Source organism: Pleurodeles waltl, chromosome 12 (assembly GCF_031143425.1).
Source record: "Pleurodeles waltl isolate 20211129_DDA chromosome 12, aPleWal1.hap1.20221129, whole genome shotgun sequence".
NCBI classification, from domain to species: Eukaryota; Metazoa; Chordata; class Amphibia; order Caudata; family Salamandridae; genus Pleurodeles; species Pleurodeles waltl.
The window spans coordinates 270,120,191-270,138,462 of NC_090451.1; the positions used below are offsets into that span (position 1 = coordinate 270,120,191).

Consider the following 18,272-nt stretch of genomic DNA (forward strand, 5'->3'; position numbering starts at 1 on the left):
GGTGATTTAGAATGAATCTCCAAAAATGTGCTATGTGACTCACAACTCATAGCCCTCCTCTTCCCCAACACGCGTCTTCTCGTGTCTCATGTAATTTCCACACGCTCAAAGTCCCTCTGAAGTGAAAATAGAAAGTTGGCCACCCTACCTGGGCCCTACAGAGCAAGACCATGAGGGTTTTTCCCAGGAGGGGAGGCCCTTTCCTTGGGATTCATAGTGCTGAGTCATATATTTGTGATGCCCCAGGAAGAGGACCATGTTTCCTTGGGCTTTGCAGCGCTAGACAATGGCTGCGAGTACATGGGCAGTGGGGATTCCTCCCAAGTCCTCTCAGTAGTAGAACAAGGCTGGGAGACTCAGGGGATGGGACCACCCTCAGATTGGGCCTGCAGTGCTAGACCATGCATGTGAGGCCAAGGGAAAAATCTCCAGTGGTTTCCAGTGTAGGTCCAGACAGAGGTGGAGACCTACATGAATCTAGATCACATGTATTAGGACACCCCCTTTGTAATTAATTCTTATTCATGCTTCTTATGCGGTCAACTTTGTTATCAAGGCACTTATGGAACTGCTGGTAAGTATTTGCTGAAATATCAGAGCAGACAAAGTGACTAAAAACCCAGGCTGTAACAGTGAGTGTTCTTAGTGTCAGTAGACACTATCTGATGCTGGCACATTGGTTTAAGGGTGGATCAGAGAGAAGAGGGACAGAAACGTGGCACAGGGGTCTAAAGATTGATGGGTGCAAAAGATTGTGGTCTGGCAAGGATGGCAAAAAGGGTTTGAAAAACACAGAAGTCTGCAGTCAGCAAAAATGTTTAATGGCTAACAAAATGGGAGGGGGTCAAAGAGATTTCACAATGAGCAAAGGAGAGCTCGGGATCAAAAGAAGGCTCTGATGAGCAGACTAGGGCTCAGGAAAGCTGCCTACAGGCTAAAATAGCATAGAGAGGGACCCCAAGTAACAAACAGTTCTGATTTGCCAGCTTTGTTAGCACAGAGAACCAAGGCCAGCAGGGGTAGCTTCAGCATTAGATACGTGGTCTGCGAAATTCTGATGGCAAGATGAAGGGTTGTGGAGGTGCATATGCAGCATATGTTTTTGGGATGACAGCTAACAGGGTGTTAGTATCAAGACCAGTGGAATAGTATGTGTGACACCCAGAACTTTGTGCTGACATTCCATGCGAGTGTTGAGTGCATGTATGTGCAGTGGATGTTTAGCAAGTGTACAGAAGTAAGACTGTGTGCCATGCTGGTTTATCACTTTACCACTGCGGCTGGAGGATGGAAACCAAGACACAGAAGACAGGGAGAATGGAGAAAAGGCTACCCATAGAAATTCAATGAGGTCTTTGTTAGCAAAGAGCTGCTGATGAGTTCTTCCTGAGCAATGACATTTTTTGGATTGTAGAAGTGAGGAGTAGGTCAACAGTCGCTGCTGTTAAAGGTGAGCCCATTCCAAGTAGAGCCTTCCCTTTTCCCTGGCCTGATGACTGCTTCAGAAGACGGATGACAGTCAGGTGTAGAGATCTCATACTTTTTGTGCCCTTGTTTTGGATAGTTTTTCTTCAACTCAGCACCATAGCTACCTGCTGGGATAACCAGTACCTTTCACAATGGCAACATTTGAGCTACAGCAGAAAAATTATACTTGAGCAAAGGTCTGAAACCTTAGACCATGGTTTTAAATCCCCTTCTCCAAAAGATTAACTGTAAAATGAACGACCCAGGTGTCACAAGAATAGAGGTAACAAAACGTCTGTTTACTCACAGTGTCTTATTTCACTTAATTTTTGTGATGAAGTCAAATAATACAATCTCTCTCTGTGTTTATGTGCTGTGTCTTTGATGCCTGTTTATCTTTCTCCCATTTACTGGGAGCATCCCTTCACATTCCCACGATATTCAGTTCAATTAGTTACAATCCCATTCTTCAACCATTGAAGAATACATTATCCATTAGGTGATTATATTGTGGGGATTAGTTTACACCACAAATCCCTCCTTCCTCAACTTTCCTTTGAAAATTCTTCCCTGTCCTGGGCAAAAGATGCAGTGGTCATCTCAGGTGTGTAGCATGCATGCTCATCCTCCCCACCTTAAGATTAACCTCCCGTTTTTTCCTTTGTGACTCCTACCGGAGGTAAACAAAATCAGTGGTAATCTCTGGCTTGTAGCCTGAATGTTCCCCAATCTGACAACTTTCTTTCTCCTTTATACAGGGTGAAGTTCAAAAGGATCAGGGAGGGCACAAAGGTTCCAATTCCCCAGTGGTGGAATTCTATCAAGAGGGAATGGCCCAAACATTCCCACAAATCCAACTGGGCTTCAGCCATAAGAGTTGCTGCTAATTATGCCTCCTTTAAAACATGACTCCTCCCTTTTCTCTTACATGTGGTCACTGGCTCTGTGAAAGGCGGTTTACCTGTAGAGTACTGCAGTCCGCTATGTTGTGCCTTACGCAGCCTGGACTGGAATACGAGGTTGACTTCTGTCCCACTCAAGTGAGTCTGAAGCAACAATCCATTTATGGATTGCTCACCAAAGCTTTTGGCAGAGTCAGCTCTTGGATTCCAGTGTAAACCTACAGGCTACTTGCAATGCCTCGCTCTGGTGTTGCTTTTACTTACTTTCCTCGGGAAGGACCTTTTTTGGCACTATTCAGAGGGTCCCAAACAACCCTGCTTTGTTCATGTTCAACATTCTTCAGGAACAAGTGTAGTGAATCCTAGTTCGTTTTAATGGGATAACAGGAGTTAGCTTAGCCTCTGGCTTGCAGACTCATACCCCCGTCACCTAGTGACTTTTAACCTACTTAGCTTGCTCTGTTTTAGCTCATTTAATTATTTAATTCTTCTAAGAAGGCTGCCTTGTTGATAGTTAGGCCACTTGTTATGAGTTACATTATCAGTGTCATTGTGCTAAGGCGTCAAGATCAAGCAACAAAGACAAACAAACAGTAGGTGTTCACACTTAGGGATTTTCCCTCTCTATACTTTCGAGGGATTGTTGATATTAATTGCCGTCCCAAGCATGTCTGTTATCTATTGTTTAGGAACACACCTACGTCAGGGGTCCTTGAAGATCTGTATAAATACATCGCACTTTAGACAGATAATCAGAGGGATTCCGACCAGAGGGCATCGCCACCATCGCGGATATCGATGCTGCAGTCGTCTTGACGCTGACCCAGTCTTCGTGTCCCTGCGGAGTCTGAGATAGAGACCTCATTCCAAGGTAACAAGGGTTGGGGGCTCCTCTCATGGACGTGGCATTGGCAGATTAGGTTTAACAAACCCAGCTCTCCTTTAGGTAGGAGGTTAGGCCTTTCACATTAGGGTATTAGGGCATAGTACATCTCGTATGAGTTTTCTATGCATTGCAAGATGGTGGGGGTCTTTGTAATAATGACTCTCGTCTTCACAATTCTGTTTCTTGCATTATTCATTATCCTGATCATTGCAGCCCATGCAACTTATCGCAAATTGCAGTTATGTTGAATAAAAACTGTTGAAACTTTACTGCACCTTTGTCATTGCCTGTGTTTGTATGAGACATGATATATCTGTGAGAAAGGGGTAATCTCTGTTTAACCACGACACTCCCTGAGATGTCTTATTCTCGAGTCCATGCGTACAGGCTGCCACAAATCACCTTTTACTATTGTGTTTCTGGTGAGGTGCTGCTAGTGAGCCGGTAAGGTTGGGACAACAGTTGCGACTTGTTGTAGGAAAGGCATAGTCGCCTACAAGCAAAAGTACTGTCATCCTTTAACCAGCAGTCTTGCCCAGAGCAAGAGTCCAAATTACGACACAAGGAAGGGGTTCTCTGAAGAGTACTCAAAAAGCTGCTGTGTGACCAGATGTGGGTCTGCATGACAGCCAGTGTACCAGTGGTGAGGGGACATTAACTGAAGTCTGCACTTCTTGATGGAGGAGCTGATGGTCTTTTTAGTACGTAGAGAGAAGCCTTCTTGCCTGCCTTGTCAGAGGAAAGAACAGTGCCAGGCCCTGCAGGTGCAGAGATGGTCCAGGAAGAGAAGGCCAGAATGTTCTCAATGTAATGAACATCAACAAGAAGCTGACTTCCTGATGCAGCAAAGTCAGGAGTCGACCTGTGTTATAATGTGTCTACCAGTTTCTCTGAGCAGTTCCCATAATAAACTGCACCAAGACATTCAACTAAAGAGCAATATTGTGTTGTTTGGCATCCATGCAATATGCTAGAAGACTGGTGGTCTACTGCCTGATGTTGGGTGCGCCATGCAAGAGGAGCTATTCTCGCCACTAATGTAAAAGTGCTAATATATTCTGGGAGACTGCAGCTCCTGGAGATGACCATCCACTGGAGATACAGCCGAGGGCCTGCATTTCCTGGAACCAAGCTCCTGTCTGCTTCCAGTCAATCTGCCACACTTGCAGAGCACAAACATCCGCCATTCAGGCCTGCCACACTTATCCCTGCCCAGGGTAATTGCGCCAAGTGAAACTGCCTCTTTGGTTCTGTATCATCGAAGTCACTGCTGCAGGAGTGGGTTTGCATAATGCACCCACCAATACCACATGCACTCTAAGCATAAAGGGCTTGATTGAGAACTTGGGGGACGAGTTATTCTGTCACAAAGGTGACAGATATCCCGTCCACCAAACTATAGATCCCATTATATCCTATGGGAATTATTTTTCGGCAGATGGAATATCCTTCACCATTGTGACGGAGTAACTTGTCCACCAAGATCTCAATTGGGTCCAAAGTCGTTTGAGATTTAGTGGTTCTCAATAATGCAAGCTCTTTTCTTGGAAACACTCATAGAAAATGTTACGACTTGGTCATGTAACAAATGTCTATAGGACCCTATAAGGAAGCTATATTGTACAGTTTGATAATATTTGTGATTTTTCTATTGAAATAACATTACAAATGGCTGGCAATTTTGATTTGTATATACGTTATTGGCTTTCAAAGACTGCATCCTTAAATTAATATCTAAAACATTTTTTATTAGAATCCAAATCATCTGATGCTCGTTTGAAAGTTTTTCTAAAATAATTCTTCCAGGACTTTTTGTGTAATTTGCATTATGTACCCATCTCCTGAGGGAAGATTAGGTTGTTCTATTGAGAGTTAAAACTTCGAGAAAAGTTGTTATTGTATCAACCTTTTTTTAGAAAGTAGTTTCAGTGTTTTATTTCCGAATATTCACTGCCATAATGAGGGAAAGTAACTAGGAATTGAGAGTAGCAACAGAGCCAATCACTACGAGACATGGAAGCAATGTGATTACTTTGCCTCCCAATGCACTCCTTGTATGTCGACTTTGTGCCTGAGTCAAAGGGAGGGTATTTTTGTTCCGATAGTGCCACTTTTGCCTTTTGAAAGCTCTCTGTTTTATGTCTACATTAAGGGAATCTTGACTAAGGTATGGTGTAGTTTCACTTAATACTGGAGGGTATACTCTTGTCGTTCCTCCACAGGTGAGCAAAAATAAGTCAGAATATGGGATGGTGGTGGGTAAGTTAGGCTCCTATCTTGCACTTTTCCGTCCCACTCCATGCATAAGCGCACCTTTTAAATTGTCACACGATTGGAGCAATCTTCTGAAACTTCCACGATACCTAATACTTTCCAAATAGGCCAGACTACCAACCCCACAATCTACCAACCAAGCACAACCACCAAGAAGATGGGATGCGTCTGTAAATGCAACATATATATCTCTGAAAACTTTCATCTTCACTTCATGTTTAAGCACAACCACAGGTCTGCTATGAAATGACTGGAGCACATTTTCGACCCTCATGTATGGTACCCATTGTTTCCCAAATATGCCACACAATACCAACCATGCACAAAAAACTGGATTTCTTTAGCTGATGGCCCAGAAGTGCTTTGTCATCTTACCAGGGGCCAGAAGCACTATACAATCCTTGCAACACAAAGTAGTACAATCCTAGAAGAGTGCTTCTTCCTTTTGTTGTCCAGCTTGTCCTGGATTCTGATGCCAAGAATCACTGGTCGACCAGTGCAGACTGGTGAAAGCTGTTTTGGTGGCTCTAGGCCAGAGAGTCCTCTATCTGATCGCAATGCCTTAGGGACCAATAGCAACATAGGGAACAGGAAAGTGGATGTCACAATGCAGTGGGAAGCCTAATGTGACAAAGGAAATACGTTGCTAGCTTTCCCCTCATCCACTAACTATAACTGGTTTCAGGAAGGCAGGCCTAGGAAGCAGTATGTGAAGGCTAGCATGTCTAGCATGGACCAAAACAGCCTATTATGGGGGGTCCAAATTGCGCAGCATGCACCCAGGCTCAAATGTACCTCACGATTCAGTAAACCATAGATACAGGGCTTCCATTCATGAGTAAGGTACATCTTGGGGGATCTGGATTCCAGTTTCCAATCTTCCAACAGGGACATTGGTTAAACATCTTGTGAAAAATGAATTTGCTAGCACTAAGACCGGTCATTGCACAGCCTGGAATGGCGGGCAGTAACCAGTTTCACTCAGAATGGGTACAATTTGGGTGTCCCTTAGTCATCAGAATCTTGGCACACAGTCATTAGCCACCTAATCAGAGTAATACTTTTGATGCACAAGGGGGCAATATTGTTCAGTCAAGATGCAGGTTCATTGAGTAAAAAACAGAGAAGCCAGTCTGGAGCACACAAGCTGGTGAGCAGCATCAAATAACAATCCTCCTACCTAAACATGCTAACTGCAAAGGAATCTACAAAAGGTTCTACTTCAGAACAAGAACATGCCTTAAGAAGCAAAATAGAAAGCTTCCTAAAACACTACGTTTAGGTAAACCTAAAGGAGCAGGAGCATTTGTGAAGTAAGTGATCGCTCCATAAAAGGCCTACCAAGTTGTCGCGTCTCAGCTTTTGAAATAATAGAGCGGCATTCTGAGCCCTGTCTTTCAAATTAACTCAGAGGCAATCAAAATGTCTCTTAAATGGACCCTTAGACCTATGAGCTAGTTCTGTTCGGGCCTTAAACTGCACTTAAGGCAGTTTTGTCACTAACTTGCAAAAGGAGACAGAAGTCAATTGTGTTCACGCCTTGTTTCTCTTTTTACTTGATGTTAAGTGCCACTTTAAAACGGTGCTAGGTATAATGATACATTATGTCATTGACTGATATTTTACCGATACTGACCAAATTGTGCTTACTGTCCGCTATTTATCTAGGCGCCAGGTAAATAATAATATTTCTTTGATATTGGCATTTTTGCTGGCCAAACACTAGATACGTTCTGCTAGATAGTCAGCAGCCAGGTAAGTAATGATGTTTCTTTGGCTGGTGGCCTAGTACATAGCAAATTGTACATAACGTCTGATATTTAGCCAGCCTCTGTGTAAATTGTGACATTTATTTTCTATCTCGGAGGACACTCGATAAATAGTACAATTTCTGCTATTCAGCTAGAAGTTGGGTAAAAGAGGGTTTCTTTTGAATATGCCTGGTCACTAGTCAAATAGTGTCTAAAGTGTCGTCTTTATCCATTGGCCAGGTGAATAAAGAAGTTTATTATCTGTTTACATAACTACCAGCCATTTAGTATATATGAAGTATATAGCTATAGGGCAGGTAAATAGTATTTTTCTTTACTTTACCAGCAAAACAGCACATAGGGCCTGATTCTAACTTTGGAGGACGGTGTTAAACCGTCCCAAAAGTGGCGGATATACCACCTACCGTATTACGAGTTCCATAGGATATAATGGACTCGTAATACGGTAGGTGGTATATCCGCCACTTTTGGGACGGTTTAACACCGTCCTCCAAAGTTAGAATCAGGCCCATAATCTGTTACTTACTAATGCACGGGTAAGGAGTGAGGTTTTTCCTGCTATTTTCACGACTGCCAGCTAAACGGTGTAGAATATCTACTATTTAGCCAACAGCCGGGTAAAAGCAGAGAAACTTCATTATTTACTCAGCGGCTTGCTGACCAGCAACCACCATCGCCATTTAGGAAATAATCACGAAAAAGCAGTTGTCTTTTGTGTTTAAATTGTATTTATTTTATTTGTAAAGTCGCACATTAGAACGCCCCCCTTAACCAGGGCATAAGACTGTGAACCCCCAGACCCCCCCCCCAAAAAAAAAAAAATACAACATCTACAACAAAAACCACACACACACACACAAAAGCACTTCTTGGCACATATTATGAATTCTTGCCCCGGACGATTGCAAGTTGACTGCTGCATAATGGCCTCATTACAAATGTAGTAAAGACCGAAAAAAGAATTGTTTTGGAATTCCATTAAGGGAGACATTTAACACTGTTGGGAGATGGCAGAAGAAACCCACAATAATATACTGTAGTTTTCAAAATGAAAATGATGCTCAGACTGGATCGAACAGGGACATGAACCATTCAGGCGTTTTTGGTGGCTTGCTTTAGCTGTGGTTGGTTCCCAGAAGATCTTAGGATTTTGTTGCTTCCATCAAAAACCCTCAGCAAATTTACTTAACCCCGTCTATTTTCACTTAAATTGCAAGGGGCTCTGGACTTTATACAAACTCCTAATGTAAAGCCTCGTGAATATACACTGTTGTTACCAAGTGCAAATTACCTGTATTTGATGGACATTCCAAATAGAGCACAACAATATTTCACACAAGCTGCCCTTTTCAATAAACGCACAAGTTACAACATCTTTTTCCGTGTTTTACTTTTTAACAAAGTGTAGATGTACCTTACCTGTGAGGGAGTAAATCACTAGGCAGAACAACATGGAGACGACAGACGTCATGACCCAGTTGAGGAGCTTCTGGTTCCGCATGCTGCTGTAGATGGCAATGGAAGACTCGTGGCACTAAAAGGCGAAAGAAATACGCACATTACGCACCCGCGTAAACGCAGTCCAGATTCAGGGCGCCTATGAGCTAACTGTCCAATGTAATGGAGCACTTCTCGATTCACCACTGCACCAGAGTATGATTGTGGCAGCAAACTAGATGACTAACTAAAGAGTGTGAGAAGAGGTCTTTCCCAGGGTTGAAATCCAAGGGGCGGAATACTGGCCTACACATCAATGTGATGGCATTCATTTAATCACAGGTGCACGTCAAAGGGTTTAAACTGATACATTTGAATTAACCGCATGGCCTTTTAGGCTCATTCTTTAAAACATAACAAAAGCAGAATCGATTCCTTTCTCAAAACTTAAATCAGAAATTACATTCATTCAATCAAACTGCTCCCCGAGACCCCACCATCCCCAACAGCCCCACCCAGTGCATCACTTCGGGCACCAGCATCATTCCATTCCCTCATATCTATTTTTTGAAATTTTATTTTTTCCTAACATTTGGCGCCCCACGAGGTACGTAGATTAGTGGGGAAACGCTCCCATGCGTGTACGAGAAATGGAAGGATTCCTGCGCACCAGGAGGTAGCCAGCGATCCAAACAGAAGGGGCTTTCTAAGATTATACAGCTCCTCGAAATAACATATGCAAAGACAACGTCAGAAATTCTAAACGTAGGCCTCCGATTGCTCATCAGTGACCTGACTTCCCAGGAAGCGCTTCCCCGTCCTAAATTACTAACCCACGCACAATCATCATAGGGGTTAGAAGCTCAGGTGTGTGCGCAAAGACAGCTCTTCTGGAAGAAAGGTAATTGGTTATTTGTGCAATGCCAACAGCTGTCGAAGTGACGACACGTCAGACGTTCTAAGCATTACCAACGTATTTCATTAAGTTGGTGCAGTGGCACAGCAAGCAATCAAAAACAGAGGACGGTATGGAACAGACATGCGCCCTTTCATGGAAAGCTCTAGGAGCTACCGACGTCGTATGCAACCTTTTGCGCCAAAGATCAGTGCACTTCTGTTCGAGCCTTGGTTATTAACAAGTGGTGCCCCTAAAAATATTGATGCTTCGAGACCCACAAGTTGTGAAAACGGCTTCTGCACCTAGTTTTTTTCATAGATGCTTACCACAAACTGTGTATATTTACTCTATATACACACACTGACATCTGCAAGGAGTATATTATACACCATTTCAGTACAAAGCACAATCGAAAGAATACAGATCAGACATATAATACTATGTGTAAAGAGACCACATATGACCAACAATATTGTAGTGGTAGCAACACAGTTTATCAATTGCACAAAAAAATGCGGTTAGCCCAATGGGCCATTCTAGACAGAGGCCTGCCTTATGCAAATCAGTACTGGCCCCGCTTCTCATAGGAATAGCCCATCCTGCACTGCCAGGTGAGGCAATCCTCAGAAGGGAGCACAGGCAACCCCAGACGGTGTCAGCCTGGTCAGGCCTCATCTGTGGGGTGCAGCTTGGATCCTGTGGTACACACAGCAAGGAAGCCAGGACTGGGCATAGAATTGGCCACTAAGTGTGTTACACCAAGGTCGCATAAGGTGATGGGAGGATTTTGTTGATCATATCCCATTCGCTCCCAGCTGCTTCATCATTTTAAGAGTCAGGCTCATGTTCCATACGTGCAAAAGAGTGATAGAGGTTTAGGTTACCGGTGCAGCCATACTTCACAAACATGCACCATTTAGAGTCGCAATGTGCTTGTAGGCGAATCAAGCAGTTGATGTCACCAATGTGTCAACTTTAAATATTCAAAGTATTTTTCTAAATACAGGTGTGAGCAGTCTGTGTTGATGCCAAATAGTCAATTCGACTTAGTCGGTCCCTAGTTCACCCTTTATCATTGAGAATTAAATGTTTGTTATGCTGATTATTATAGCATGCTGTAACATGGACACGTCTCCTAGTAGGGGATTTGCAGTTTTGTGTGTTGTCATTTTCAAATCTCGTACAGTGAAGGAATAATATTTGTCAGAAGGCTGTGATTACACAGTTTGATTTTTGGTGATAAAAACAGTGGCGTGTCAACACTGGGGCTTTCCGTTGTGTACCTATTAAGCAAATTAAGATACTGCAATACACAGAAACATAGAAATGAAACCTTCTCAAACCCAGTGTTGATATTGGATTAATGCATACAATTCGATACACTCTATAAACATGAAGTGCAGTTTACCTGAAATCCAAAGCAGATTGTCGGCACAACACTGAATATGGAAGCCAAGGAAGAAGCACTGCATGATGGGAAAAAACAGGTGAATGAAACATTAGGAAGAAAGGCATTATTAAACATATTGATATTTGGGAACTGAATAGCGTGATCTTATCAATGTCGTTGCTCTACGAGGTCACCGAAAGTTGGGAAATTCGCTTTTTGGTGAAGGGAAAAGGGGGTGTGCAGGAAGCTAATGACACAGTAATTTGGACACTCGTTTTGATATTCTGTCTCACTCTATAGCCAACAGTTAAATATTTTTAGTTGGGTCAATATTTAATGAGAAAGCCAAGATAGTTCTCCACGATTAAGTTGTGCCAATAGCTGAACATATTAGGAAAATCGTTTTTTTTCCAGCTACCAAGTCAATAGTCAAAATTCCCAAGTGGCATAGGACCATTAGGAAATGCCCTGAAGGCCCGCGACTCCTCCTTAATCCTGAAATATTACCCTTTTGGCCTTTTTCACCACATAAACGCATGGCAAGGTCATGCATGGTCCTGACCAACACGTATTTCAAATGTCGTACACAAATTATGGGGTCCATACCAACAACACACATTTCAATGATTCAGAACACCAAAAGGGGAATCCTATCAGCGCAAGGATTACTGACCGCCCAGATCCTGTCACAGCGAGGATCGATGAACACCCAGAGCCAAACACTGGACGGATTGCTGAGATCCCAGATTATATTGCTGCACTTCTGCCTTCACTCTACCTTGCCTTATGTCTCAAACACTCCCCGCCATGAGCAATTTTCCGAAGACCAGTATACCTCTTTATACGTCAGTTTCGGGAAGGTGGTGGGAGTGAGGGTCGGTGGGGAAGGGTTCAATAAAAAGGATGGCTACTTTCACAGAAGATGACGGCGATGAAGGATGTTGTGCCATTGTTGACTCTCTTGTAACAATAAACGGTTTGTACGGGTTTTCACTGGAACTGAAGCCCCATCTCTAACAATCTAAATGTGAAGCGACATTGATTTATTAAATTCCTTGTTTTGTAAAGGACAGAAAATAATGCAAATCTGACCAATTCTTTCCCAAGTCAAATAAATAACTAAATTAGCAAGAGATAAGGACACATATTTACTTGTAAATATATTCCATTTTACCCTCTTTTAAACTATCCCTATTTCCAAGCAAAATCATCACTGACGCCTGCTTGTTCAAACACCATTAGCAAAGGTGACCAAGAAAGCTAAGCATATAGGTCAAAATGCCTTGTCTCCCTCGGTTAGGTTCCGATCTCATTTCCGATTTTCTCAAATCTTCCCATAAACAATCCCATCTTCCTGGAAACGTCATCACTTTCACAAATGCCCATGTACTAGGGACACATACATATACATATATTGAGAACGGGAACTGCGTTAACGGCTGTGGGGGTACTCCTTGAATACAAACTTCAAAATTTGAGGCTATGGGTTATAGCAGCGAGACAATTGTTATCAAGTAGTCTGCAAGTTATAGGGCAGGAACTCAAGTTCATAAAATAATCACATGGAAACAGTGGACAAACATATGTTTAGGTTGTGGTGGGCAGTCCACTCCTCACTAATCTACATTGGGTATTTTTTCCTGAGGATGGGTATAACATTCAAATACATTTCAAACACAGTAAATGTATAAACTAGTGGCCTAATGTCACTGGTTACAACAGCTGAAGTGGGTAACAGCGTGGACATCAATTCACCAAGTTGCCATGGACAGCAGGAGTGGCAGACCTCAGCCTTTGGCCAGTAGTTACAGATGCCTGAGACGGGCCACTGTCAGTCAGATCCAGGCCACAAAGGACACAGGTAAACCTACTAAGACGTTAACACTGCACCTCGATCTACTTGCACCAGGATTCAGACCAGAAGACAATATCATTTCGCCGACTGGTTGACTGCCCTCTGCCCTAATGTACTCTACCACAAACCAGTCAAAGGCTACCACAAGATGGTTTTTAGTGCCTTATACAAACTGCACAATAAATGAAATCACGTTTGACTTGCCTCACCCCTACCCTGCATCAGCCCCATACTTGCACTTGAGGGGACAAAGAAGGGCAGAAGAAAGGAACTTTAGGATCCCGCATTCACCTTCTGGTCCTCGTACTGCCGTCATGGCGCTCGAGACCACAACAGCAATGTCAGGGCCACGGGCACGAAAGAGCAATCCAGGGAGTGCATGGATTGTCCTGACCACCCTTAAATGAGCTCCAGGGGAAAAGATGGTAAAAGGTGAATGAATAAGTTACACTCACCTAAAAGGAGACCCACCACATATACTATGGGAGAAACGTCCTATAAATAGAGAGGTAGGATCACATATGAATTGGAGGGCCGACTTTACAATTTCAGATTCCTGTGATGTTTCGAGAAAGACTTCCTGAATAGTAGATACACCCAGCAGTCTCTGCGAAAACATCTTGTAGAAGCCTTAATGTTATAGCCCTCTTGTCAGATCATTAACAAAGACGTCCTGCAGTTAACACACAATAACAAAAGTACAAGAAAGGACTTATGAAATGAGACATACCTTGAGGAATTATGGCGGTCTTGAAACACTGGGTGCTCGTTCATTAGGTAATATTTGACCACAACAACCACCGCCAAATAACAAGAAGCCAAGGTACCTAGAATGCTAAAAGCAAAGGTAGTAGAGGTCAGAGGTCGAGCGTAATCATTGATGTTGAGCTCCATTGTCTCCCAGCCTGCTCACACAAAAGAAGCGCATTTTAGAGACTCCACCACACCTCTGTTTCATAGACAAGTGGGGCAAATGCAGTAGTGAAACTTACCATTTGCATTCTGAACTGGGGCTGCTGCAGCAGAATGTGCAGCCCACCAAAGCCACTGAAGATGTGAATGGATGTGTGAGACATACCTCATCCACATTAAGGGTTCCCGGCTATCCAGGTACATGTGGAGGTTAGCAAGAGTAAAGAAAGCTGACAACTGTAAACGCTACTTCAAAAAATACTTCAGTACATGGCTGAATATCAACAAGGATACTAGAAAACTGGTGAAATGTCTAAGACCTCTATTTCCAAACAAGCAAAGGATTTTAGCTTACGTCTACATTTTTTATCCATAAAACGTACAGAATGAAAGAGTGAAAGACTTAAATTAAACAAAAACCTTCGCCTACCACATTTATGAAAATATTTATATAGCGCAAACTAGATAAAAATTTTTTAGGATACTTTAAAAATATTAGTGATTAGCAGCATAGTTTTACACAGAAAAATATGATATATACAAGCAAAATAATCTAAAGGCAACACTACCATTCAGTATACTTGAGGGAGAGAAATTAGTCGTATAAAAACATTCAGTCTACGAGACAGTTGACCCACGCAAGAGTCATGTGGATGGCTATTCAGATCAACATTGATGGGTCAGTAGTTCCTTGAGTGCCTTCTTTAATGTTTAGAAGTAGGAAGTGTTTTGATGAGTAAGGAATGGCGTTCCACGCCTGGGTGCATTTCCCAAGAAGCGGTGTTTCAGAATCGGTTTGTTGAAGCCCGCAATTTCCAGCAGCAAGTTGTCTCAGAGAGCATGGCCTAGGAGTGATTGTCTATTACTGGTACAGGCAGTTTGGAGCTCTTTCACAGGCAGCTTTGCATGCAATGCAGGCTAATTATAGTGGCTTCTAGCTCCTATTGGTAGCCTAATAAATGAGATCAACAGGAGAGTGATGTGGTCGAGGTTCCTTGCCCCTGGAATGAGCCTGGCTTCTACATGTAACACAGCCTTAAACGGAGTTACATGGAAATTGGGAATTTCCTATAACAGGGAATGGGCGAAGTGCGGTTCTGAAGCACTAGCACTTGAGGTATGTGTCTGATCTTCTTCTGGGATGGGGATCTTATTTCATGACATTAGTTTAATTGGTTTTGCTCTTCTTTAGCTAGGCACTTATGCATTTGTAGGTCGAAGTGCCTGTCTAGGACAAACTTTGTGTTTTGTGCAATACACTATGTATAGTGGTCTAAAATGGAAAAAAAAAGTTTGAGCCACTGCTGCACTGAATTGTTGCTGTTTGGGGTAGGAAAAAAATAGGAATTCATTTTTTGAAAGGATTTAGTTTAGGGTGCTGATAAGTCATCCATTCGTGTACTTCTATGAGTGTAACGGAGCTGAAGTGTCATTTGGTGTGCAGATTCACACACAGTGGAGGATTATCAGCACTGACAAACATATATTTTTTTTACTGTTAAGCTGTGTGTATTGAGTCTTCATGTAAAAGTTCAAAAGTGTTGCTGATAGAAAGGAACCTGGTGTGATGCATTGATCTAATATTGGTGGGCAATACATTTAATTAAAAAGCTACTCCAACGCTAACACGATGTTATGGAGAGTTTTTTTGAGCACACTATCATTCAGGGAGGGTACACTGATGCTGAGCAGGTTTGAGTCAAGCCACCCTTCAAGACTAAAGTACTAGTTGAAAAGTTTGATTTTCAGCTTCCTGCAGAATTCAAGAAGTGAGGAGGAAGTGCTTATGTGTAGCGGCAGGTCATTCCATGCTGAAGGAGCAATGTAGGAGAAGGCGTAACCGGATTTGGTTTTCCATGTGCATGGGATGTGTGCAAGTAGGAGTCCAGAAGAGCAGAGGTTTCTGGAAGGTTTTTTAAAGCAGATGTGATTGATGAGGTATGCTGGACAGTTTTATGTAGTGCCTTGAAAGTATGGTTGAGGAATATGAATTGTGCTCATTTGTGACTGGGGAGCCAGTGGAGGTTCTTCACGTGTGGTGCGATGTGAGCACAGCAAGAGAGGTTGTTGCTGCCCACAGAATTCTGAATGGTTTGCAGCCTTCTGGTGAGTTTTTGTTGATCCCAGCATGGAGGATGTTCCCATAGTCCAGCTTGCTTGTGACGCGGGCGAGAGAGAGAGAGAGAGAGAGAGAGAGAGAGAGAGAGAGAGAGAGAGAGAGAGAGAGAGAGAGAGAGAGAGAGAATCTGTCGGTCTGTTTTTTGGGTGCTAATTTGGAGCCATTTCAAAATATTCCTTAGCATCCTAAGGGTATGTGAAGAATGAGGTGGTGAAGGCATTGACTTGGGCAGTCAAGACGAGTTTGCTTTTGATGGTGATGAGGTTATTAGCATGTGTGAGGAGATTGTGTATCAGTCCTAGCTCTTTTGACCACCATGTGCAGTCCCACGTTGATGTGCCCTCCACGAAGATCACGATTTCAGTCTTGTCAGTGTACAGCTTTAGGCAGTTGGTCTTCATCTAGTGGGTGGTTTCAGTCAGGCAGGAATAAACTTCCTGCATGTTCAGTGGCACATACCACAGCATGTTTGCTCTACCAAGAGCAGCCACAAAATTACTGCCAACCATATTGTTCTTTAGAGCTTCCCACAACAATACTGGGATCCTATAGAAATAATTTATTTCTGTGACATCAGGGTAGTATTGTTTCACTTCTGAAATGTCACAGAAAGTACAGAGGCCACTTTCCTGGTCTCCCTGCCTCTCCTGGCCCCTTCAGAATGAAAAGGGAGGGTTTGGGAGGGAAACACTGATCCACCACCTCACTGGGTCTTCAGAGACAGAAAGGAGGTGCTGGAAAAGAAGAGTGATTTGTGGTCCCATAGTTCCTCCTTAACCCTCAAGCCTTATCAGACTAAGGGTGTGGTGATCTGGCGAGTGATGCCACAAAATACCATCTCCCATGTCACAAGAGACTGACATGTCTCAAGACACAGACTCAAAAGAGATGTGAACTATATTACTCACTCTGCCGTGACCATGTGACAGATACGGTTAGGAAAAGGGAACAAACTTATACCAGTTCTGAAAACACAGGTAGTGGATCCTATCTCCGGTCTGCTTTTACTGTATAAAAATGGGAACCACTGAACCACTGTTTCTTTTTCCATTTCCTGGTTCTCTAAGACCAATGACAATGGTGCTTGGTCAGAGTAACTGGAGCCCTGCTGTGCAGCTAGAGCTGGTGTCTGCACGCAGCCTTTATAAACACACTCTCACGAACATAACCTGGCAGAAACTCAATTGTAAAATATTATCCTAAAGCTGAACAAATATTAATAGAAAGAAAAATCTACTTACTGCCACTGAAGAGGCATAACAAAGCGGAATGGTCTAGGGATTCTGCAGTATATGTAGTGTATTGACGCTATTTTAATACCTTTTTGGATTGTTAAAATATGTTGTGTTTTTTAAGTGCTGCAGTGGAGTAGCATTAAAGAATATATTGCATAACAATGGCATCTGGTATTTTAATAAAATGTAAAGCCTTCCGTTGTGTTTAGGTTCCACTGAAGTAAAATGTTTGCTAAGACCATTGAAAGATTTTCTACACCTTAGATACAGCATAGGTTTTCAGATGAATCCTTGTTTGCTATTCCCCTCCACCTCACTTTACTCTTCCCTGTCAATCCATCAGTGTGCTGCTTCTGCTCTGCTCAGTCATATAGAGGGAAATAGAGAAGTCATGTTGCCCAACAAGTCAAATCCCTGATCAGCAACCAACAGATATCCTGATAGAGACAACATGGCTACTAAAGGCAGCACTTCCACCGACATTCAGCAATTTATTTATTTGCATCTTTATCGCTGGACAAACATTTTCTATTAGAGTACGGTGCTTTACAAAGGAGGGTTAACAAAAAAAAAAAAATAGTAAAAATAACATGAGGTATAAAATAATGAGCATATAGCAGTTCCATATTAAGCCAATACTCTGTACAGTGGATGTGTGCAAGTGCATAACTGCATAAGTTAGCAATCGGCAATTGTAATGTAGTCTTGAAAGGTGGTGCTTGTGTGTTTGGGAGAGTGGAATCCGGTTCATTCAATCCTATTAACAACAGAAACTTTCAATATTTATTCGGATTATGAAGTGAGTCTGAGGTCAACCAGAACTCCGGTATAGGTATTTGTGATGACTTTGGACTTAGTCGCGCATTGCAAGCGATGGTAGGTCTGGTCATATTAGAAAGGAATGATGGAATAGTTAATCCTTGAGATCACTCTTAAAGAGGTCACAGGAGGTGCTGGTCCGTATAGTAGGAGGTATGGTGTTCTATATCCTGGAGGCACTGTCTAACAAGGACTCCTTCATGGTTCTTAAGGTCTTTTAAAGAAGGGATTTCCAGAAGGAGAGTCTGCATTTCAAAGTAAGTGGGAGCCACCAGAGATAACTAATTTGCAGGTGAGGTAGTCTCT

At 42.7% G+C, this 18,272-nt stretch overlaps 1 protein-coding gene across 1 annotated transcript in view; it reads right to left on the minus strand.

Annotated features, from left to right (window-relative positions):
• SLC38A8 (solute carrier family 38 member 8) overlaps positions 1–18,272 on the minus strand; it is a 198,005-nt gene that overhangs the window by 70,167 nt on the left and 109,566 nt on the right. Inside the window, exons 4-6 of the mRNA XM_069215726.1 lie at positions 13,612–13,716; positions 11,045–11,102; positions 8,721–8,835 (exon numbers count right to left, since the gene is read on the minus strand). Of these exons, the coding sequence (XP_069071827.1) occupies positions 8,721–8,835; positions 11,045–11,102; positions 13,612–13,716 (278 nt within the window). The remainder of the gene's footprint in view (positions 1–8,720; positions 8,836–11,044; positions 11,103–13,611; positions 13,717–18,272) is intronic.